The sequence below is a fragment of the Leopardus geoffroyi genome, chromosome C1 (genome assembly GCF_018350155.1).
Source record: "Leopardus geoffroyi isolate Oge1 chromosome C1, O.geoffroyi_Oge1_pat1.0, whole genome shotgun sequence".
NCBI classification, from domain to species: Eukaryota; Metazoa; Chordata; class Mammalia; order Carnivora; family Felidae; genus Leopardus; species Leopardus geoffroyi.
This window is the reverse complement of record NC_059328.1, coordinates 183,467,789-183,493,403: the sequence shown is the minus strand read 5'-3', so window position 1 is coordinate 183,493,403 and position 25,615 is coordinate 183,467,789. Positions and strand designations below refer to the sequence as shown.

At 37.6% G+C, this 25,615-nt stretch overlaps 1 protein-coding gene across 3 annotated transcripts in view; it reads left to right on the top strand.

The window, feature by feature from the left end:
• The first annotated feature begins 278 nt into the window (after positions 1-278).
• PGAP1 (post-GPI attachment to proteins inositol deacylase 1) overlaps positions 279-25,615 on the top strand; it is a 96,952-nt gene continuing 71,615 nt past the window's right edge. The window contains exons 1-3 of one of the 3 annotated variants that reach the window (XM_045480601.1): positions 279-573; positions 6,753-6,906; positions 8,318-8,493. In XM_045480601.1, coding sequence (XP_045336557.1) covers positions 427-573; positions 6,753-6,906; positions 8,318-8,493 — 477 coding nt within the window. In that variant the 5' untranslated portion in view covers positions 279-426. The remainder of the gene's footprint in view (positions 574-6,752; positions 6,907-8,317; positions 8,494-25,615) is intronic. The other 2 variants (XM_045480603.1, XM_045480602.1) reach the window with 2 other exon arrangements.

The following is a 25,615-nucleotide window of genomic DNA, read 5'->3' as shown; positions in this document are numbered from 1 at the left end:
ACGCCCCCCCACCCCCCTCCCTCCGCCAGCCCTTCCCCCTCCTCGCCTCCTAGGTTCCCGCGCCCTCCTCTTCATTCCCTCAGCCAGCCTCTCATAGCCTTTCGCGCCCCCTTCCTCCATTTCCCTCTCATTGTTCCCTCCCTTTTTTCCCTTCGGTCTCTCGCCCTGCCCACCCCGCTTTCATCCCTTCTTTTTTCCCCTTGGATTCGCGCTCGCGCCGCAAACACCGCCTCCACTCTCTACCAGAAGCAGCCCGGCGGGAGACGCAGCAGGCCGACTTCGCGCAGGCGCACTGTGGGGCGGGCGCGCGAGCAGGCTGGGCGTCCGCGCAGGCGCTCGCTGTCCGGGCTTCGCTCAGGCGCTGGCTGCTAGGCGTTCTTCGCGTCTCTTGGTCGGGGTTTGGGGCCGCGCGCCGGCGGCGGCACCATGTTTCTTCATTTAGTCAGTCTCTGGAACCTGGCGTTTTATGCCCTTATGGTCTTCATGGCGACCCTGGGGCTGTGGGACGTCTTCTTCGGCTTCGAGGAGAACAAGTGCAGTATGAGCTATATGTTTGAGTACCCGGAGTATCAGGTGAGGTTCGGCTCTCTCCTCACCTGGGCGCTCTGAGACTCGGGCCCCTCCTGTGGGTTTCTCCTGCTTTGGCTCCCCGCGCCTCTGTGGCACCCGTATGCCAACCTCGTCTGTTTTTTGTTTTTTGTTTTTTCCTCCCAGAAGACTTCCGACCACCCGCCCTCCCTGCTCACCTCACCTACCCTTTGTGTCCTCTCTTTTTTTGTTTCTTTCTTTTTTTTTTTTTTTTTTTTTTAAAGATTTTTACTTTTGGGGGATCTCTACACACGATATGGGTCTGGAACTTATAACCCCAACATCAAGAGTCTATGCTCCTCCCACGAGCCAGCCGGGCACCCCGACTTTGTGTCCTCCCTTAAAGTGGGGTGTTAGGTAGATGGTTCCTTGAGCATCCTCCCCGCCCCCCATAGTTGCTCCCCTGTCTCCCGCCCCCTTCCTGGTCCCAAATCCCAGGCACTGGTTGTTTTGACTGCCCGGGCCCACCCCGCCTCATTCCCAGAGACGCAAACTCCGCCTCTCCCTAAACCTAAACCCCATTTTCCCTGCCTTCCTGCCTTAACAGGTGCCCCTGGACCCTCCTTGGCTTTCCACGCACCTAATTCTTAACCATCCCGCGCAGTGATTTGCACGTCAGCTTTCGCTTTTCTGGAAAGGGACTGAGCTTCTGCAGAGTTTGTGTTGGCTAGATCCCAAGACTGCCTTTGAGACTCCAGGGTCTTACCTCTGTGTGAAAGGCTAACCTGGGGAGGAATTAAATGGAAAACTGTTGAGGTTCCGTCCTGTAAAGTTTTGCAGAACCTCCGGTTTTGTAGGTTACCGGCCCGTGCGTGTGCATGCAAGCCTGTGTTTATGCTTGTCGCCTCTTAGCAGTTGTATACAAAATCTATTTCATAGTGTTGTTTTTGTTTTCTCGCTGTGTTTGCAATTTAGGAGAGACCCGGCCCTTCTGTCTCGAGAGCGCGCGCGCCGTCCCCCACCTCTTCCGTTCCATTTTGAGATTTTCTATCACAACTGCTTCATCAGTTCAGCTTAGGAGAATTTGGAATTTCATTCATGACCAGCTGTGGTGACAAATTACACAACTGTCCAAAAAATTTTCTCTCGAATGATTGTTTTATTTCTAAACGCATCTCCTAATTCTGGAATACATGTTATAATGGTAACCCATCATAGAAAGTATGTGTACTATAATACATTACTGATAAAACGCATTCTTCGTATATTTTTAAAACCATAGCAGATTTTTTTTTTTTTTTTTTAAGGTGTAGAATGCAGATCGTGATTGCCTCTGCCCAGGGCATTGTGGATTAGCGTATTATTTGATTAATGCTGCTATTATTTAGATCGTAAAAATACCTAAGGTTTAAATTGTTGAAGAACATCTTTTCCCGTGGGCAGAATTCTAATTTGGATTTCATTTGCTTTGAGATCCTTATCTTGGTTTTGCATCAGTGCTTATAAAGGAGTGGAAGAATTTGATATCAGATGCTATTGAAGGAGAAGATATTAATGTGTTACTGTTGTTTCAGTTTCTAAGCACATATGCCGGTTTATGTTTATCAGAGTCTATACATAGTTAAATACGTGGGCTTTTAAGGTTTTTTTTAAACCGAAAATAGAGCCCTTATAATCTTTCATTTTTCTATGGTGTAATAATTGAGAAACTCAATAGTCACTTTAGTTTTCTACTTCATTGAAGAGTTTGATTAAAACAAAATTATCTGTAACAATACAGAACTAATTCCCATTTATTTTGAGATTGCCCACAATTATTGAAGCTACTTTAATATCTGCAGTAGTGGAAATTGCTTAGTGTTGGGAACAAAGCATATGGACCTCACAGATGCATTTCTTGCCTCATAAAATTAACTGGCAAGACAGCAAATTAGCTAATGCAAAAGAGCTGTTTGGGTTTTTTTTGTTGTTGAGTAGTCTATTTAACTATTTTGATTCAAATTACTTTTTTGTGGTTTTACTATTCCATTACTATTAATATTTGTCAGTACAGTAATAATTACAGTGGCAGGAGTTTCTGATTCACATTTTCAGTAGATATTTATTTTTATGATGTAAAAAGAGGCTGTGTTAATTCACTACAGTATTATATTCGATTCTTGTATCTTACATTGTGTACACCAGGTCATGTTATTTTAGAAATATAGTTAAAGCCTGTCTATAGAATTGAGTCATCTTGAATATAGTGAGATTTCTGGATAACTGAGATCGTTCTATTAAGAACCAGTGGTTTTTAATGAATAAAAGTATTCTAAATACGTCCATCATATGTATTGTTTACTTCTAGTTATATCTCGTAGTAAGCTTTCTAATTGTTCACAGGTTGATACCTGCATATGAGTTGACATATTCGTTGGCTTTTCAGCTTCTTGACACTTTTCTTCTTTTTTACTGTTAGTTTGCATATTTGTTAGCTGAATTTTAGAAAAAATGAAAGATAGTTGAAACACTATTTTATTCTTCATTTAAAAAATAAAAGGTGGGACAGGAATTTGAACCTATTTGTAAGAATGAAGTTTTGAATTTAAAATTGAGTATTCATTTTCTACCTTTGGTTTTCGTAGATTCACTTACTCAGAGTTAACTGGACATCTCACAGACCTACCAGGCAAAATACACATTATCCCTTAAAGCTTCTTGCTTTATTATGATAGCAAGGCACAGCTTTTATTTGGTAGCAAACAGTTTTAGGCAAATTGTAGAATTCAAGAAGAAACATCTGTGTTGTTTTTCTCCCATATAGTAATTTATTTAACTGTCTTCAGATAAGTGACCTAGCAGTTGCTATCTGAAGAAAATGTTGATATTGGAAAATACAAATGATAGCATTTTGTTATTAATGTGATGTTCATTTGGCAAATAATTTATTGAATAACTACTCTGTGTCCAGTATATTCTAGATACAAGGTATGGGTAAGAAGGAATTAGAGATGAATCAGACTTTGCCTTTATGTCTTTATAGTACAGTGGGGGAGACAGGAATGTAATGGATAGTTAAAATGTACTAAATGTTATAGTTTCACTGTAAGAGCATATATGAGGTTCTTCACAGAAGACAGTGTCCAAGTTCATCTTCAGTAGTCAAAGGCTGTAGCCAAGTTGTAGTGAATTAGAGGATATATATATGTGTGTGTGTGTGTGTGTGTGTGTGTGTGTGTAGTTCACATTGCAGGAATAGGGGTGCCTGGGTAGCTCAGTTGGTTAAGCATCCAACTTTGGCTCAGGTCATGATCTCACTGTTCGTGAGTTTGAGCCCCATGTTGGGCTCTTGTATTCTGTGTCTCCCTCTCTCTCTGTCCTTCCTCTGCTTGTACTCTGTCTCTCAAAAAAATGAATAAATGTTAAAAAAAATTTTTTTAAAGAAAATTGCAGGAATAAAGAATAGCATTTGTGAAGGTGGGAAGGCACCAGGACACATTGTATAAGCAGTATGTATATATATAAACTGCTAACACTGATTGCCTTCTGGGTGCAAACTACTAGGTGGCTAAAGGACTAGTGGTGGAAGAGAGCCTTTTCAATGTACATTCTATTGAATCTTGAATTTTGAAGCATATTAAAAATAAATTTTAAAACATGGCATATGTAAGTTGTAAGAAAGGTAAGAATAATTAGAGCCAAATATTAGAGGACCACTGTCTTAAGCCTTTATAAATGCAGTCAGGAAACACAGAAGTTGTATGTTTTAACAAGGTATTTCTTGACACCACTATGGACTCTGGATTGTAGCAGGGAGGTAGGTCATGACAGGGAGAAAGACCAACCAGTCTAAAAGATTCAGTTGTCCCTAGGTGTTTTTATTAAGCTGGAGTTTTTAGGGGTGGGATGAACAAAGAGCCAAGAGCTCTTTGTAAGATCTTTTAAACTGCATTGTGATCAAAATCTCTTTTTTCTCCTTTTTTTCTTAATTATGGAGCTCAAATTTGAATTTTCCAGTTTTGATTTATAAGTAAAAGATATGTGTCATAAAAAAAGACATTTGTTTCTTGAATTGGTATTTTTCTAGTACTTGGGAACTTATTAGAATTTTTGTCTTTTGAAAGAGTTTGGGGTTTAGAGATTAGAAGGACCTGTACTAAGGCAGAGTCAAGAAGGGATGGACAACAGGGACAGGATTGTGGACATGTTATTTAAGTATAAGTGTAATTTATTTTGATTGAAGGTCTGTTTTTGGGAAGGTGTGCTCATTTAAAATAATATATGCAAAATAATTTAAAATATATGGGACTCTTGTTACTATAAAAGTTTTCTTTTAAATCCCTTGACCCTCATCTTTTTCTTCATCAGCATCCTTTTCATAGGCCTATAATTTTCTGTCTTTAATCTGGTCAGAACCCTTTCTTTCTCTTCCTGCCACTCCCAACTTGAACTTGTTTTTCTATCTCTAGAGAATTAAATATTTCTTTTTCAATATATTGATAGTTTCCTATTCTTCTGAGTTAAGTTTCAGCTAGTTCAAAACTTAATGTACTAAAAAGAATGATCTAGGGGCGCCTGGGTGGCTCGGTCGGTTAAGCATCCAAATTCGGCTCAGGTCATGATCTCGCGGTCCGTGAGTTCGAGCCCCACGTCGGGCTCTGTGCTGACAGCTCAGAGTCTGGAGCCTGTTTCAGATGCTGTGTCTCTCTCTCTCTCTCTCTCTCTCTCTGACCCTCCCCCGTTCATGCTCTGTCTCTCTCTGTCTCAAAAATAAATAAACATTAAAAAAAAAATTAAAAAAAAAAGAAAAAATAAAATAAAAATAAAAAGAATGATCTAATATTCATGTACTGTCATATCAAAAGATGTACTAAATTGGGAGAAGTTTAGATTAACATTTTCTTGTTCTCTCATGTTTCCTTTTTGCTTAATGTATACTTAATCAAAATATTGCATCATTTTCGTTTATTATACATTGTGCATAGTCAGTATTGGGGCTAATTTGAGTTGAAGCCCATATATATATATAAAGTGAATTGCTGGATTAGTATTTCTGCATTTTGGGTATTGGAGGAGACAAAATTGCTAATATTTTAAGCAATAAGTCTCTAAAGATGTTTTCAGGTGTTATTAACACAGATTGTTTATGGTAATATTTTTAAAAGAATCTTGAATGTGCATGAATAATCAGAATTCTGCTTCTTAGAACAGTGAGGTTTTTCAGTGTCATTACCATTTATAGGCTTTAAAATTCATTCAGTAGTTAAAATTTTTATCAAGCACATGTACAGCACTGCTAGATCATTAAATCTATTGATGTCTACTTAAAATCTATTCAATGTAACTGATTTCATTTTTAATGGTTCTATACTCAAAAAAGGGGCAGAAGAAGAGAAGAAGAGCTTATACTTTACCATCACATTCATAGATGCTTATGTTTTGGGGATGACATTAAGACCTAACTTCTGTTTTGTTGGAAAAAAAAATTGCGTGAATTACTGGCTCATTTGTTATACAAAGTATGAATTGCAGAGTAGTTTAAGGCTTGCTGACAAACCATACACCTGGTCCATGAAAACTGAAACAGATGCTAATTCATTGGCATGTTTATGGTGAGAAAAGTGTACATGTCTTGACCAAGACATGGCTGTAAGGTTCAGATTAATGTGTTAAGCACATTGCAGATCAAAGCATATTAAGTTGAGAGGTCAGAAAGCTGTATTACAAAACAAGCTTACTTTGTTTTGAATGGTATAACAGCTGGAATATATAGTTGGGCTTGAAAAAAAGGAGAGACATTACAAAATAGTTTAAAATAGCAAAAAAGAATTGATTTGATAATGGAAAGCCTTTATCATTTCTAAGTATAATTGATACTGATACTATATTAAGAGCATTTCCAATTATATTAACATGTAACTTGCTGACATACCTCAGTGTTTTTCTTTAGTCAGTGGCTACTTTGAGTAATTTGCATTCATTAGAATTTCAGGTGGTTCCATTTTATGCGTTCTTGAAAACTGCATGGTTCAAAACTCACATAATTCAAGACTAATTCTGCATTCTACGTATGAATAGGCTAAAAGTAAAATTTGTTTGGAACATTAAGTGCAGTTTTATCATTAGTAGTATTTTTATGCTATGCTGTTTCAAATGTGTGTAATACAGAAATGGACACAGTAGGCTGAATTGTATTAATACAACTAATTAAAGTGAAATTGCTTTTTTTTTTCTTTTTGCTGTAGAAAATAGAACTTCCAAAGAAACTGGCAAAACGCTATCCTGCATATGAATTATATCTTTATGGAGAAGGATCCTATGCTGAAGAACACAAAATTCTCCCTTTGACGGGTATTCCAGTTCTCTTTCTTCCTGGTAATGCTGGAAGTTATAAGCAAGGTAAGTCTTGGGGTTTGGGAGTGAGTCAAATGAGTGAAGGGAGCCAGCTGTATGTTGATGGATAGTAAATAAGTTTGTGGTGATGATCACTTTGTAGTATATACAGATGTTGAATTATAAAACTGTACACCTAAAGCTTATATAATAAAAAAGGAATGAATTAACTGATAACATGAATTACATGGTGCAATGTGGATAAATCTTAAAAACATAAGTGAAAGAAGCCAGTCATAAAAAAACACGTATGTGATCCCATTTATAGAAATGTCCAGAATAAGCAAGTCCATGGGACAGAAAGTAAATTAGTAGTTTCCAGAAATTGGAAGGAGAAGAGGAATGAGAAGTGACTACTAATGAGTACAGGGTTTTCTTTTTGGGGTAATTAAAAATGTCTAACGTTAGATTAGAGAAATGATTTTAGAACTCGATGAATATACTAAAAGTGATTGAATTGTACACTTTACATAGTGAGTTGAATAATATGTGAATTACGTATGTTAAAAAAATGGAATGGCACATAGGTATTTTGTTTGCTAAACCATACACTGCAATTTTTAATGCCAGTTAAGGTAATCAGTTCACAAATTCTGTGGAGTTAACAGAACAAAACCTGAAACAGTGATGGAAGCAGGTAGACCAATGAGGAAACTATTAGAGTAGTTAAGGCAAGAGATGATGGTGCTTACATTAGGAAGACAGTAGTGGAAATGATGAGAATTGTTGATTGGGGGATATGTTTGGAAAGTAGAGTATGATAAGATTTACTGATGGATTGGATGTCATGTGTAAGAAAAAGACAAATCAAGCATAGGTATCTGAACCAAGTGAGGAGCATATTATTTCTTGTAGGGATTTTCTCATTCTTAAAATCCTCAAGCATGACTCATACAGATGACTAACATTTCTTACTCTTCAAAGAAATCTTCCCCTCCCTTTTAGCTGTTGTCCCTATTGAAGTGGAAGCAGGTAAAGAATGAATGACCTGTTTACTTTCTATTTAACTTAAATTTAAAAAACATTTAGGGCACAAGACATATAGGGCACAAACAATGGTTTGTTCTTCTGAATTGATACTGTTGAAGGATGTCACCCTGAAGTAGGTTGTTTATACTTGGGAGTGTGGGATAAAGTTATTTGTTAAGAGACTTTGAAGCAACTTTTGAAAATTTTGTTTGGGGCACCTGGGTGGCTCAGTCAGCTAAGTGTCCGACTTTGGCTCAGGTCATGATCTCATGGTTCATTGGTTCAAGCTTCACGTTGGGCTCTGTGCTGACAACTCAGAGCCTGGAGCCTGCTTCAGATTCTGTCTCTCCCTCTCTCTCTGTCCTTCCCCCACTTGTGCTGTCTCTCTCAGAAATAAATAAAATGTTAAAAATTTTGTTTAATGTGCACATTGTATTTTCCTCTGCAGTCCGTTCTGTTGGCTCTATTGCACTTAGAAAAGCAGAAGACATTGACTTCAAATACCACTTTGACTTCTTTAGTGTGAATTTCAATGAAGAACTGGTGGCACTGTATGGTGGAAGTCTTCAGAAACAGACCAAGTTTGTACATGAATGCATTAAGACAATTCTCAAACTCTATAAGGTAGGAGATAAGCATGCAAATGAATAGTGATCACCTATTAACATCTTTTTTTTAAGACATTCAGCATATTTTAAATCATGTATTTGTTTATATGGAAGTTACAGATGGCACAAAGGTTTGTTTTTTGTTTTGGTGGGAGTCTTATTTTGAACTCCGTGGTTTTGAAATTTGAATTGGATTTATAAGGGGCGCCTGGGTGGCTCAGTCAGTTGAGCGTCCGACTTTGGCTCAGGTCATGATCTCACGGTCTTTGAGTTCGAGCCCCACATCAGGTTCTCTGCTGTTAGCATAGAGCCAGCTTCGGATCCTCTGTCCCCCTCTCTCTCTCTGTCCCTTCTCCGCTTGGGGTCTCTGTCTCTCTCAAAATAAATAAATAAACTTAAAAAAAAATAAGAGAAAAAAAATAAATTGAATTTATAAGAAATGTCTCTTGTGAATTTAAGGGAAAAAAATTTTTTTTAACTTTATAAATCAGAAGTGCATTGAGTTTCCTAAAGATCATTAGTATGGATTTCTGCTTCTAGTTATGAATAACTTGTACTAGGGTAGACCACTTCCATATGTAAGCAACTATAAAGCTAGCCAAAATATTGAAATACATGTTTTTAAGTGTTGGCCAAGGACCTTGATCCCTGAAAGAAGGAAAACATGTGAAGTGAGCTTCATGATTGCCCTGATTTTCTGCCTGAAAGCATTTCCCAGACCATGGGACAAGTGGGTAAAGATCAAGCAGAGCACATTTATATAATTGAACTGGAGAAGGCAGAGATTGGAATTTGGGGCTACTGGAGTGGTTAAATCTGTGGGCATGGTATTAGAAAGAAGAGAGTCAGGCAGAAATAGAAGCTCTAGAAATTTGCATTTTTCAACTTTGAATGCAGTGCTGAATATGCACAGGGCAAGAAGCTACAGGGCAATGGTATACCGAGGAGGAAGTGATGGGATGTATCTATCTCAAGTTCAAGGAATAAGGAGCAAGATCTATCTTTAGAGAAATTTGGAAGAGTGGTAAAACAGTCTAAAAATCATTCTGTGCCAACACTTCTAAACAATGTCAGGGATAAAATACTACTGCCTACTGAGGTGGAGCCACTGCTTCCCATAGTATGCCACAATGAAACTCCTGGCAAAAAAAAAAAAAAAAAAAAAAGCTACTGGAGGAATTATGACCTGAATTGAGATTCCAGAGGTCACATGGTGCTAGGAAATAGGAGTTCTGATCAGCTGGAGCAGGAAGACCTATTTGAACACTCTGGGCATTGTTGAGATCCTAGAAAGGATGCTATTTAGGCATAAGACTATTCTATATTCTAGGTCTAAAGTAAGAGCTATTCTAGGATCCACCTTAATGCTTAAATAGAAGACTCAAAAATACTCAAGGGTAAGGGGTTAAGTAAGGTAAGGTAAGTATGTATAACAAGAGAACAGATGAGGAGTGTCAGCAAAGACATGGAAACTATTAAAAAAGAAGAACAAAAAGGAAAATATAGAACCGAAGCAATACATACCAGAAATGAAAATTTCAGTACATAGGCTTTAAGCCGATTGAATACTACAGAATAAGAGATCATTGAATTTGAAGGTACGACAATAGAAACTATCCCAAAATGAAACACCGGACAAAAGAATGAAAAAGAAAGAGCCTCAGGAACCTGTGGGACAATACTAAGTAATCTAAGATTGATATAATTGGAACTCTAGAAGAGAAAGAAATTAGAAAGGAAAAAATATTTAAAGAACTAATGGTCCCCAGTTGGTCAATTTTGATTAAAAATTTTCAACCCACAGGTCCAAGAAGATCAGTGAGTGTTAAGCAGGAGAAATACAAAATCACACTTATATGTATCGTAGTCAAATTGTTGAAAACTAAAGTAAAGAGAAAAATCTTAAAAGCAGCCAAAAGAAAAAGATCCTTTACCTAACATACAGAGTAAACATACAGAGTAAAATTTACCAGCGCTTTTACATAAGAAATAGTGAAAGCCAAAAAACAACAGGATAACATCTTAAAGATCTTGGAGTTGAGGTTAGGAAGGGTACTCTTCAACCTAAAATTGCATACCCAGCCAAAAAATCATTCAAAAGTGAGGGCAAAATAAAAATATTTTCAGAGTTACAAAAACTGGCAGTTTGTCATTAGTAGACAAAGGGAAATAAAAGATTAGCATTAGGTGAACAGTACAGTAATACTTGCTGTAGACAAGATGAATGCTAATTAATGGGTGAAAATTTGAGGAGAAAAAGGATATTTACATGATCTCAAAGAATCTTTTCTGAAATATTCATTAACAACAAAGGGGAAGAATAACTTTACAGTGGAGAAACCTGGCAGATACCATCTTAACCAAGATTAACATCACCAGTAATAACACATATTGATAGAAACCTCCTTGACATGTGTAATAAGACATATTGATATAAATCTCCTTGACGTGATGCATTGAGAAGGTTGCAGCATAATTTCTGTGGCATTGTCAACCTCACGTTAATCATGAGAAAATGGCAGGAAAACCCAAATTGAGAGTCATACTACAAAATAATCAGTACTGTTTAAAAGTATCACGATCATAAAAAAATGAACACTGAAGAACTGTCACAGGTTAGAGGAAACTAAGGAGAAATAACAATGCGAGGTAGGATGTTGGGTGAAATCCTGAAATAGAAAAAAGTACATTTGTGAGAAAATGGATGAAATTTATATTAGGTCTACAGTTTAGTTAATAACAGTTGAACTGAAGTTAAAATGTTAATTTTTTTTAAGTTTTATTTATTGTGAGAGAGAGAGAGAGAAAGCATGCATGGCAGGGGAGGGTCAGAGACAAGAGAGACAATTTCAAATAGGCTCCACACCATCAGTGCAGAGCCTGATGTGAGGATAGAACTCATTAATTGTGACATCAAAACCTGAGCTGAAACCAAGAGTAGGACGCTTACCTGACTGAGCCATCCAGGCACCCCACCGCCATTAATTTCTTTGTTTTGATAATTGTCCTATGGCTATGTAAATATTAATAATAAATGAAGTTGGATGAGAGGCATAGGAGAACTCTCTTGTGCTATTTTTGCAACATTTCTTTAATTTGTTCAAAATAAAAAGGTTAACAATTTGTTTACAGCAAAAAAAAAAAACCCCATAGTATGAGGTTTATAACTTATTTAGAAGAAAAGTATATAATAATGGTGAAAAGGATGGGGAGAGGAATGTATAGAATTAATCCTTTGCATTAAGTAAGTGGTATAATATTAATTCAGAGTAGACCAATATGGTTGCATATTGTAATTTCTAGAATACCAGCAACAAAAGGGAGATATAGCAAAAGAGTAAAGAGTAAATGGAGAATAAAAAGAGTAAATGGAGAAGAAATAGAAGGAAAGAAGAAAGAAATAAGCTGGGACAAATAGGAGACAAGAAACGAATGACAAAATGATAGAGTTAAACCCAACTATATCAATAATTACATTAATTACAGATGGATTAATCACTCCAGTTAAAAGGAAGACATTGTCAGACTGTATAAGAAAGGCAAGACCAACCCAATTATATGCTAATCTATCTACTAGAAAGTAAAAGCCACTTTAAATGGAAAGATCCTGATAGATTACTTTTAAAAGAACGGGAAAACATATACGTACACAGATCATTGGAAAGCTGGCATGGCTGTCTTAATATCAATTAAATAGATTCTAGAACAAAAGATATTAGAGTTAAAGGACATTTTACAATGATAGAGTTCATCAAGAAGGCAAAACAATCTCAAGTGAGTATGTACCTAATAACAAAGTTTCTAAATTCATGAAGCAGAAACTAACAACACAGAGAAAGAAATAGGTAAATCCACGATTAGATTTGGTAATTTCAGCAATCTTATCTCCATAATTCATAAAATAGACAAAATCAGTAAGGTATGGAAGATTTGAACAGTATTAACCAGCTTAACCTGTTGAAATTTATAGTATACTACATCCAACAACTGTAGAAACTTTTGTTACCTTTATTTTTTTAATTTGTTTTTTTGCTTTTAAAATTTTCTTCCTCTCATTTGTATTTATTTTTTTTTAATTTTTTTTCAACGTTTATTTATTTTTGGGACAGAGAGAGACAGAGCATGAACGGGGGAGGGGCAGAGAGAGAGGGAGACACAGAATCGGAAACAGGCTCCAGGCTCCAAGCCATCATCCCAGAGCCCGACGCGGGGCTCGAACTCACGGACCGCGAGATCGTGACCTGGCTGAAGTCGGACGCCTAACCGACTGCGCCACCCAGGCGCCCCTCGCATTTGTATTTAAATTCAAGTTAGTTGGGGCGCCCCTCGCATTTGTATTTAAATTCAAGTTAGTTGGGGCGCCCCTCGCATTTGTATTTAAATTCAAGTTAGTTGGGGCGCCCCTCGCATTTGTATTTAAATTCAAGTTAGTTGGGGCGCCCCTCGCATTTGTATTTAAATTCAAGTTAGTTGGGGCGCCCCTCGCATTTGTATTTAAATTCAAGTTAGTTGGGGCGCCCCTCGCATTTGTATTTAAATTCAAGTTAGTTGGGGCGCCCCTCGCATTTGTATTTAAATTCAAGTTAGTTGGGGCGCCCCTCGCATTTGTATTTAAATTCAAGTTAGTTGGGGCGCCCCTCGCATTTGTATTTAAATTCAAGTTAGTTGGGGCGCCCCTCGCATTTGTATTTAAATTCAAGTTAGTTGGGGCGCCTGGGTGGCGCAGTCGGTTAGGCGTCCGACTTCAGCCAGGTCACGATCTCCCGGTCCGTGAGTTCGAGCCCCGCGTCGGGCTCTGGGCTGATGGCTCGGAGCCTGGAGCCTGTTTCCGATTCTGTGTCTCCCTCTCTCTCTGCCCCTCCCCCGTTCATGCTCTGTCTCTCTCTGTCCCAAAAATAAATAAACGTTGAAAAAAAAATTAAAAAAAAAATTCAAGTTAGTTAACATACAGTGTAATAGTAATTTCAGGTGTAGAATTTGACAATTCATCACTTACATACAACACGAGTTCTCATCCACAGCAAGTGCCCTCCTTAGTACCCATCACCTATTCGACCTATTCACCTCCCTTACGTTTATTTGTTTTTTTCTTTTTTTTTTTTTTAATGTTTCCTTATTTTGAGAAAGAAAGCTCATGTTCATGTGAGCAGTGGGAGGGAGAGAGAGAATCCCAAGCTGACGGTGAGGAGTCCGACTTGAGGTTCAGTCTCACAGAACTGCGAGATCATGACTATGGCCAAAAATCGAGCTGATGTTTAACCGACTGAGCCACACAAGCACCCCCATTTGTTTTGTTTCTTAAATTCCATGTATGAGTGAAATCATATGGCATTAGTCTTTCTCTGACTTATTTCACTTAGCATAAAAACTCTCTAGCTCCATCCATGTTGTTTCAAATGGAAAGATTTTTTTTTAATTTTTTTTAACATTTATTTATTTTTGAGAGAAAGAGACAGTGCAAGCAGGGGAGAGGCAGAGAGAGAGGGAGACACAGAATCCAAAGCAGGCTCCGAGCTGTCAGCACAGAGCCCGACATGGAGCTTGAACCCATGGACCGCGAGATCATGACCTGAGCTGAAGTTGGATGCCCGACTGACTGAGCCACCAGGTGCCCCAAAATGGAAAGATTTTGTTCTTTTTTAATGGCTAATACTCCACTGTGGGGTGTGTGTGTGTGTGTGTGTGTGCGCGCGCGTGTGTGTGCATACACACACATATATACACCACATGTTCTCTATTCATTTATCAGTCAGTGGACATTTGGGCTCTTTCTATAATTTTGTTATTTATAATGCTGCTATAAACATTGGGGTGCATGTGCCCCTTAGAGTCAGTATTTTTTATCCTTTGGGTAAATACCTAGTAGTGCAATTGTTATATTGTAGGGTAGTTCTATTTTTAACTTTTTTTTTTCCATTTAAACAGTCCACTGTAGTTGTGAATTTATTTCATATCATTTGAGGGAGGTGGAATTTGGAGTTGATTACTACACAGTCTTCAACTACCTGGATATCCACCATAATATGTCTATTTAAAAAAATTTTTTTTTAGTTTAATTTTTTTTAATTTACATCCAAGTTAGTTTAAGCATATAGTGCAACAGTGATTTCAGGGATAGATTCATTGACACCCTTTTTACTCATTTAGCCCACCCCCTCCCACAACCCCTCCAGTAACCCTCTGTTTGTTCTCCTTATTTAAGGGTCTCTTATGTTTTGTCCCCCTCCCTGTTTTATATTATTTTTGCTTCCCTTCCCTTGTGTTCATCTGTTCTGTGTCTTAAAATCTGCACATGAGTGAAGGAAATCATATGATATTTGTCTTTCTCTGACTAATTTTGCTTAGCATAATACCCTCTAGTTCCATCTACATAGTTGCAAATAGCAAGATTTCATTCTTTTTGATTGTCGAGTAATACTCCATTGTATGTATGTATATATATATATATATATATATATATATATATATACACCACGTCTTCTTTATCCATTCATCCATCGATGGACATTTGGGCTCTTTCCATACTTTGGCTATTGTTGATAGTGCTGCTATAAACGTTGGGGTGCATGTGTCCCTCCGAAACAGCACACACCTGTATCCCTTGGATAAATACCTAGTAGTGCAATTGCTGGGTCATAGGGTAGTTCTATTTTTAATTTTTTAAGGAACCTCCATACTGTTTCCCAGAGTGGCTGAACCAGCTTGCATTCGCACCAGCTTGCATTCCCACCAACAATGCAAAAGAGATCCTCTTTCTCCGCATCCTTGCCAACATCTGTTGTTGCCTGAGTTGTTAATGTTAGCCATTCTGACAGGTGTAAGGTGGTATCTCATTGTGGTTTTGATTTGTATTTCCCTGATGATGAGTGATGTTGACCATGTTTTCATGTGTCGGTTGGCCATCTGGATGTCTTCTTTAGACAAGTGTCTATTCATGTCTTTTGCCCATTTCTTCAGTGGATTATTTGTTTTTTGGGTGTTGAGTTTGATAAGTTCTTTATAGATTTTGGATACTAACCCTTAATCTGATATGTCGTTTGCAAATATCTTCTCCCATTCCGTCAGTTGCCTTTTAGTTTTGCTGATTGTTTCCTTCGCCGTGCAAAAGCTTTTTATTTTGATGAGGTCCCAATAGTTCATTTTTGCTTTTGTTTCCCTTGCCTCTGGAGATGTGTTGAGTAAGAAGTTGCTGCGGCCATATTTTTAACTTTTTGAGGAGCCTCCATACTGTTTTCCAGAGTGGCTTGCACCAGTTTGCATTCCCAGCAACAGTGGAGATGGATTCCCCTTTCTCCACATCCTCACTAACACTCACTGTTTCCTGTGTTGTTAATTTTAGCCATTCTGACTGCTGTGAAGTGATACCTAGTTTATTTTTGCTTTTGTTCCCTTGCCTCAGGAGATGTATCTAGTATGAAGTTGTTATGGCTGATGTCCAAGAGGTTACTATCTATGTTTTCCTCTAGGATTTTGATGGCTTCCTGTCTTATGTTAGGTCTTTTATCCATTTTGAATTTATTTTTGTGTATGGTATAAAACAGTGGTCCAGGGACACCTGGGTGGCTCAGTTAGTTGTCTGACTTTGGCTCAGGTCATGACTCACAGTCTGTGAGTTCAAGCCCTGCGTCAGGCTCTGTGCTGACAGCTCAGAACCTGGAGCCTGCTTCAGATTCTGTGTCTCCCTCTCTCTCTGTACCTCCCCTGCTCACATTCTGTCTGTCTCTCTCAGAAGTAAATAAACATTGAAAAATTTTAAAAAGAAAGAAAGAAAGAAAGAAAGAAAGAAAGAAAGAAAGAAAGAGGTCCAGTATCACTCTTTTGCATGTTGCTATCCAGTTTTCCGAACACTATTTGTTGAAGAGACTACCTTTTTTACATTAGATACTTTCTCTGCCTTAAAAAAAAATTTTTTTTAAATGTTTATTTATTTTTGAGAGAGAGAGAGAGAGAGAGAGAGAGAGACAGAGCACAAGCAGGGGAGGGGCAGAGAGAGAGGGAGACACAGAAACTGAAGCAGGCTCCAGGCTCTGAGCTGTCAGCACAGAACCCGACACGGGGCTTGAACTCACGAACTGTGACATCATGACCTGAGCTGAAGTCAGACGCTTAACCAACTGAGCCACCCAGGCGCCCCTTTTTCTGCCTTCTTGAAGATTAGTTGGCCATATAGTTGTAGGTCCATTTCTGGGTTTTCTATTCTGTTGCTTTGATCTATGTGTCTGTTTTTGTGCCAGTACTGTCTTAATGACTACAGTTTGTGATATAGCTTGAAGTCTGGAATTATGATGCCCCCAGCTTTTCTTTTCTTTTTCAAGTTTGCTTTGGCTGTTCCAGTGCTTTGTGGTTCCATACAAATTTTAGGATTGTTCTAGCTGTCAAAAATGCTGGGGGTATGTTGATAGGGATTGTATTAAATGTGTATATTGCTTTGGGTAGTATAGACATTTTAACAATATTTGTTCTTCCAATCCATGAGCATGGAATATTTTATGTTTTCTTGCTCATCTTCAATTCTTTTCATCAGTGTTTTATAGTTTTCAGAGTACATTATCCTTCTTTAGTTAGGTTTATTCCTAGTTATCTTATGGTTTTTGGTGCAGTTGTAAATGGGACTGATTCCTTGATTTTTCTTTCTGCTGCTTCATTATTGATGTATAGAAATGCAACAGATTTCTGTATGTTGATTTTGTATCCTGCAACTTTACTGAATTTGTGTATCAGCTCTAGCAGTTTTTTGCTGGAATCTTTGGGTTTTCTACATAAAGTATCATGTTGTCTGCAAATAGTGAAAATTTGACTTCTTTCTTGCTGATTTGGATGCCTTTTATTTCTTTTTGTTGTCTGAATGCTGAGGCTAGGACTTCCAGTACTATGTTAAATAACAATGGTGAGTGTGGACATCCCTGTCTTGTTTCTGACTGAAGAGAAAAAGCTCTCAGTTTTCCCCCATTGAGGGTGATACTAGTTGTGGGTTTTTTGTATATGGCTTTTATTATGTTGAAGGGTTTTACATGAATGGATGTTGTACTTTGTCAAATGCTTTTTCTGAATCTAGTGAAAGGATCATATGGTTTGTCTCATTTTATTATGTGGTGTTTCATATTTACTGATTTGTGAATATTGAACCACCCTTGCAGCCCAGGAATAAATCCTACTTGATCATGGTGAATGATTCTTTTAATGTACTGTTGGATTCAATTTCCTAGTATTTTGTTGAGAATTTTTGCATCCATGTTCATCAGGGATATTGGCCTGTAGTTTTCTCTTTTTTAGTGGAGTCTTTCTGGTTTTGGAATGAGTTTGGAAGATTTCCTTCCATTTCCTTTTTTTTTTTTTGGAACTGTTTGAGAAAAATAGGTATTACCTCTTCTTTAAATGTTTGATAGAATTTGCCTGTGAAGCCATCTATTCCTGAACTTTTGTTTGTTGGGAGTTTTTTGATTACTGATTCACTTTCTTTACTGGTTATCGGTCTGTTCAAGTTTTTTATTCCTTTTTCAGTTTTGGTAATTTATATTTTCTAGGAGTTTATCCATTTCTTCTAGGTTGTCCAATTTGTTAGGATATACTTTTCCATAATATTCTCTTATAATTGTTGTATTTTTGTAGTGTTGTTTGTGATCTCTCTCAGTTGTGAGTTTATTTATTGGTGTCCTTTTTCTTTTCTTTTTGATAAGTCTGCTAGAGATTTATCAATTTTCTTAATTTTTTTCACAGAACCAGCTCCCAGTTTCATTAATCTGTTCTACCATTTTTTAGTTCCTGTGTCATTTATTTCTGCTCTCATCTTTACTATTTCCCTTCTCTCTTTAGCCTTCGTTTGTTTATCTCTTTCAACCTCCTTTAGGTATAAAGTTAGGTTGTTTATTTGAGATTTTTCTTGCAACTTGAGGTAGGCCTGTGTTGATATATACTTTCCTCTTTGTGATGCTTTTGCTTCATCACAAAGGTTTCAGACCGTTATGTTCTCATTTTCATTTGTTTCTATCTATTTTTAAAATTTCTTCTTTGATTTCCTGTTTGACCCATTCATTCTGTAGTAGCATGTTGTTTAACTTCCATGTATTTGTGGTCTTTCCAGATTTTTTGTTGTGGTTTACTTCCAGTTTCATAGCATTGTGGTCAGAAAATATGCATGGTATGATTTGTCTTTTTATGCTTGTTGAGGCCTGATTAGTGACCTAATATATGATCTATTCTGGAGAGTGTCCCGTGTGCACTTGAAAAGAATGTTTATTCTGTGTTAGGATGAAATATTCTGAATATATCTGTTAAGTTCATCTGGTTCAGTGTGTCATTCATTTTTTTTTTATGTTTACTAAACCTAATTTTATTTTATGTTTTTGACTCAGTAAATATTTTATTTTTTGCCTTTTTTTATATTAAATATAATTTATTGTCAAATTGGTTTCCATACAACACCCAGGGCTCATCCTAACAGATGCCCTCTTCAATGCCCATCACCCACTTTCCCCTGTCCCCCACCCCCCATCAACCGTGTTTGTTCTCAGTATTTAAGAGTCTCTTATGGCTTGCCCCCTTCCCCTCCCCCATGGACTTCTGTTAAGTTTCTCAGGATCCACATATGAGTGAAAACATATGATATCTGTCTTTTTCTGCCTGACTTATTTCACTTAGCATCATACTCTCCATTTCCATCCACATTGCTACAAATGGCCAGATTTCATTCTTTCTCATTGCCAAGTAGTATTCCACTGTATATATAAACCACATCTTCTTTATTCATTTGTCAGTTGATGGACATTTAGGCTCTTTCCACAATTTGGCTCTTGTTGAAAGTGCTGCTATAAACATTGGGGTACAAGTGCCCCTATGCATCAGCACTTCTGTATCCCTTGGGTAAATTCTTAGCAGTGCTATTGCTGGGTCATAGGGCAGATCTATTTTTAATTTTTTGAGGAACCTCCACACTGTTTTCCAGAGTGGCTGCACCAGTTTGCATTCCCACCAACGGTGCAAGAGGGTTCCCATCTCTCCACATCCTCTCCAGCATCTATAGTCTCCTGATTTGTTCATTTTAGCCACTCTGACCAGTGTGAGGTGGTATCTCAGTGTGGCTTTGATTTGTATTTCCTGGATGATGAGTGATGTTGAGCATCTTTTCATGTGTCTGTTGGCCATCTGGATGTCTTCTTTAGAAAACTGTCTATTCATGTCTTCTGCCCATTTCTTCATTGGATTATTTGTTTTTCGGATGTGGAGTTTGGTGAGTTCTTTATATCAGTGTATCATTCAAAATCATTGTTTCCTTGTTGCTTTTCTGCCTAGATGATCTGTCCATTGATGTAAGTGGGGTATTAAAGTCCCCTAGTATTATTGTATTATTATCTTGAGTTCTTTTATGTTTGTTATTGATTGTTTTATGTATTTGGGTACTCCAGTATTGAAGGCATAAATATTTATAGTTATTAGATCTTTTTGTTGGATAATCTCCTTTATTATGGTATAGTATCCTTCTTCATCTCTTATTACAGTCTTTGGTTTAAAATCTACCAAGGGTGCAGCCACTCTGGGGAACAGTATGGAAGTTCCTCAAAACAAGTAAAAATAGAACTACCATATGATCCAGCAATTGCACTGTTAGGTATTTACCCAAAGGATACAAAAATACAGATTTGAAGGGGTACGTTCACCCCAATGTTTATAGAAACATTATCAGCAATGGCCAAACTATGGAGAGAGCCTAAATGTCCATCAACTGATAAATGGATAAAGAAGATATGGTGTATACACACAGACACACATACACAACCCTGGAATATTACTAAGCCATCAACAAGAATGAAATCTTGCCATTTGCAGTGACGTGGGTGGAGTTAGAATGTATTATGCTGAGTGAAATAAGTCAGTCAGAGAAAGACAAATTCCATATGATTTCATTCATATGTGGAATTTAAGAAACAAAACAGATGAACATATGGGTAGGGGGGTGGAAAAGGAGAAGAAAGGGTAACAAACTACGAGAGACTCTTAATGATAAAGAACAAACTGGGTTGGTGGAGGGAGGTCGGTGGGAGATGGGCTAGATGAGTGATGGGTCTAAGGAGGTCACTTGTTTTGATGAGGACTGAGTGTTGTATATAAGTGATGAATCACTGAATTCTACTCCTGAATCCAATATTGTACTGTATGTTAACTAAAATTTAAATTAAAAATACAATAAAATAAAATCTAGCTGGTCTGATGTAAGTATTGCTACAGTGTCTTTCTTTTGACTTCCTTTGCATGATAAATATTTCTACATCCCCTCACTTTCAATCTGTGGGTGTCTTTTGGTCTAAAATGAGTCTCTTATAGGCAGCATATAGCTGGGTCTTAGGTTTTTATCCATTCTGACACCCACTATCTTTTGATTGAAGTGTTCAATCCACTTACATTCAGAGTAACTATTGATAGATATGTATTTAGTGCCATTTTATTACTTGTTGTGACTTCTGGAGATTTTCTCTTCCTTCTTTGTCACTCTTGGTCTTTCCTTCCCACTCAAAGAATCCCTTTTAATATTTCTTGCAGCGCTGAGTTAGTGGTCATGGACTCCTTTAGTTTTTATTTGGGCAATCCTTCGTCTCTCCTTCTGTTGTGAATGATAGCCTCGCTGGGTAGAGTATTCTTGGCTACAGATTTTTCCCATTCAGCACATTGAATAAATTATACCACTCCCATCTGGCCTGCCAAGTTTCTGTGGAGAGGTCTGCAGCTAGCTTTATGGGTTTTCCCTTGTAAAGTTAGGGACTTCTTCTGTCTTGCTGCTTTTAGGACTTTTTCTTTATCACTATTTTTGCAAATTTAACTACAGTTTGTCTTGATGTTTGCCTGATTTTAATGGGAGTTCCCTGTGCCTCCTGGATTTGGATGTGTGTTTCCTTCCTCAGATTAAGGAAGTTTTCAGCTATATTTCCTCAAATAAATCTTCTCCTTTCTCTCTCTCTCTCTCTCTCTCTGTCTCTCTCTCTCTGTCTCTCTCTCTCTCTGTCTCTCTCTCTCTGTCTCTCTCTCTCTGTCTCTCTCTCTCTCTGTCTCTCTCTCTCTCCTTCTGGAACTCTTATGATACAAATGTTACTACATTTAATGGAGTAATGGAGTTCCTGAAGTCTATTCTTGTGATCCATAATTCTTTCTCTCTTTTGTTCAGCTTCATTATTTTCCATTATTCTGTCTTCTATATCACTTATTCATTCCTCTGCTTCTATTCTTGTGGATTAGTATTATCCAGTCTGTTTCAAATTTCAGTTATTGCCGTTTTCACATCTGATTGTTTTTTTAATTCTTTTATCTTAGCAGCCAGGGTCACTCTGATGTCTTCTATGCTTTTCTCAAGCCAGTGAATGTCCTTATGATCATTACTTTAAGGTCTCCATCAGGCATACTACTTATGTCTGTTTTGATTAGATCTCTGACCATGCGATCTTTAATTGTTCTTTCCTTTGGTATGATTTCCTCCATCTTGGCATTTTGTCTAAGTCTCGGTCTTCTTCTCTGTGTTGGAAAAGCCTGTTGTTTTTCCTGCTCGTGAGAGTAATGGCTTTATGGGGGAGAGGTCATTTAGTGTCCAGGGCCTGGTGCTTCCGGGAATGTTTCTGGTGTGTGCTGCCTGCATACTGCTGCTGTGTTTTGGCTGCTCTATCCTTCAGGCCAGTGGTCTATAGAGGCTCTCCTTGCTTGCAGTGGGCAGTTTTTGGACTTTGGCCAGAGTGTGGTAAGTTTTAACTAGGTGTGTTCTGATCTGTTTATTGAATCAGACCTGATACTACTTCTACAAGTACTGAAGCCTTGCAGAACTCTCTGGTTGGTAGACCTCATATGTGTCGGGTTTGTGCTGATCTTTGGGGAATGGGCCCACTCTGCTGGTACTGGGCGGGTGTTGGTGTAAGCAGGTTAGGCAGCCAGTGTTGGTGCTGTGCTGTTTACTATAGGTGGTTCTGTGCTTATGCTAAGTGGGGGGAGGGAAAGGGAAATGGTACCAGCCAGCTCCTTTGTCCCTGGAGACCCCTCTCCTGCGCTTGCTGTGCTTTCAGGGAAGCACTCTCAAGGACAAACAATTTCCCCTTGTTTTTCCTAGGTGTTTTTCATGCTGTCTGCCTCGGGTTGCTTGCCTGCCTAGACAAGTGCAGTGCACTTTGGGCTCTATCCCAGCCAAGCCTGCTGACTTTTGAAACATCAGATTTCAGGGATGTGCTGTGGCAGGGGCCTGTGCTGGTCTTTTGAGGTAGAGTTTCACTGTGCTGGGATAGGTACAGGTTTGACTTAGAAGGGCAGTTGTGCACAGAGCACAGGGATATGGGATTAGGAGCAAAGCAGGCTAAACAGCCAGTGTCCGATTTAGCTGCCCTTAGCAGGTGTCTCTGTGCCTATATGAGGGGCAGGGGAAGGAAATGGCACCTGCCAGCTGTTTTGTCCCCAGAGAGGCATCTCTCTGAATGCCCCCTCCCACAGATGCACTCCTAGAAGAACGAATAGTTTCTCCCCCTGTGCCTTAAGTGATCTGTAGATCGTGTCTTCTACCCTGGGGTTGTTTGCCTTCTTTCCAGGTTTATGGCAGTGCATTCAGGGGTCTCTCCCAGCCAAGCCTGCAGACCTTTAAAACTCTGGTCTTTGAGCCCTGCTAACTTGCAAAACTCATGAAAATCAGCCCCTCTCGTTTTCTCAGCCAATGGCTCCAGTGTTCTCCTTGTGTGTATCCCTGTATGCTCCACCCTCTCTTGCCTTGCTCCAGGACCAGGGCTCCCTTCTCTCTGTAGCACCAGCAATTGCTTTCTCCCCCAAACCATGTTTCTGTACTTCCTATCTTTCTTCCTTCCTCGATGTGGCCTCATTTCTCCCTCTATTGTGCAGTTTGTTCTGTCAGTCCTCAGGTCGATTTCTTGGGTATTTGGAATGATTTGATAGTTATCTAGTTGTATTCGAGGGACGAGACAAGCTTAAGGTCCTCCTACTATGCTGTCATCTTAGCTCCCCCACTAGCTATGTTCTCTTTAAATGCAAAAGGAACATTTACAAAAAATTTCATATGCTAGGCCATGAAATAAGTCAACGTAAATTTCAAAGGATTCAAATCATACAGGGTATATTTTCTGAACATAGCAGAATTAAATTTAAAATTAACAAAAACATATCTGGAAAATCAGCAAATATTTAGAGATGACTTCTAGACAACTCAGGTCAAAAAGAAACTAACAGGTGAAATTTGAAGATGTTTTGAACCTAATTAAAATGAAAACACATCAGAATTTATAAAATTAAAGTAGTGGTTAGAAGACATACTGTAGTCTTAAATGCTTATGTTAGAAAAGAACAAGGTTTAAAAACAGTGATCCAAATTTCAACTTAAACTATAGAAAGAACAAAGTAAAACTCAAAGTAAAAGGAAGGAAACAATAAGGAATAGAAATCAAGGAAACAGAAAATAGACAAAGGGGGAAAAATTATACCAATGGCTCATTCTTCTAAGAGATCTAAGAATTGATAAACCCTTATCTAGACTGATGAAAAAAAAATGCAAATTAACAATATTGGGAATGAAAGAAGGGACATCTCTACAGAGCCTACAGATAGTAAGAAGCTATTAAAGGATTATTATAAACAACATTACACCAATAAATTTGACAACTTGGTTGAAATTCTCAAATCTCTTGAAACAAATTACAAAACAGACACAAGAGAAAGAATCTCTGACTAGCCCTATATGTTTAACATTTTTTACATTTGTAACTAAAAATCTTACTGCCAAGAAAACCCTAGAGTTAAATGACTTCAGTGGTAAAATCCATGACACATTTAAGAAAGAAATAATCCCATCTCATACAAGCTGAGAAAATAGAGGAAGAGACAATACTTATAGTTCATTTTAAGAAACATGCAAACCTTATCAAAATCAGACATTAATATTGTTTGGAAAAAAATAGAGAGTATTCCTCATGAACATAGATGTAATATTCTCAACAAAAAATTAGGCTATCAAATCCAGCAATATTTTAAAGTATAGTATGACTAGATAGGATTTATCCCAAGAATGCAAAGTTGGTTTAATATTTAAGTATCAATCAGTGTAATTCATCATAGGATCATCTTAATAGATGAAGAAAATCATTTGGTTACATTCAGTACCCATTCATGATTTAAGGAAAACCCACAAAATTCAGTGCATTAGGAACAGATGCAAACTTTCTCAACCCAAGGAAATTAAGTATTATGCATTACAGGAGGAAACAAGCTATTAGGTTAAGAACTATTTCTGTATCTGATAAAGGTGTTTATTGGATGAGATAAATAAGATGTGATCACAAGATGATACAAATACACAGAAACATTTAAAGATGATACAAATATACAGAAACATTTAAAGGAATTTATAGAGAATTATAATTCATGAGTGAATTTGACAATTTCTCAGGGCAAATGGTCAGTATTCAAAAATCACTGAACAAATGGAAGGGGAAATTTTAAAGTGCATTTTCAATAATATAAAAATACAATTCTTATGGATAAATTTAATGAGAGATATACAATATCTGTACACTGCAAACTGTAAAACTTGCTGAGGGAAAGGAATCCAAATAAATGAACCAACTTTAAGGATTAGAAGACTTAAAATTAAGAGATAAATTCTCTCCAAATTAAGCAGTAGAGTTAATGCAATACAAATGAAAATACCAGGAGGTGTTTTTGTAAAAATTTACAAACTTATGTGGAAATGCAAGGTACCCAAAAAAGCCAAACTGTCTTGAAAAAGAATAATGTTGGAGAACTTGCACTGCCTAATTTGAAGACTTAACTATATAGCTATAGTAAAATTCAAGCAGTATGATATTCTTATGCATCTTAAGAATGAAATTTAGACTTCATGGTTCTTTGCGTTAGCCAGCATTTTAAAGTTACTTCAATAGCAAGTGTTTTTTAAACTTAAATCTGTACTGGATAATATAGGAGGAGACAAGCAAAATTAGGTGCAGGACCTTTTAAGTATTTGATATATATTGGGTAAGATAAATATGTTTTTACAGAATGAGATTTATCTCCATAAGTGTCATTCACAATAAATAAGTGTATCTTTAATGTGTTATGCTAGGTAGTTTTTCCCTTCTGTATTTTTGTTTTCATATTTTCCCTAATGACTACAT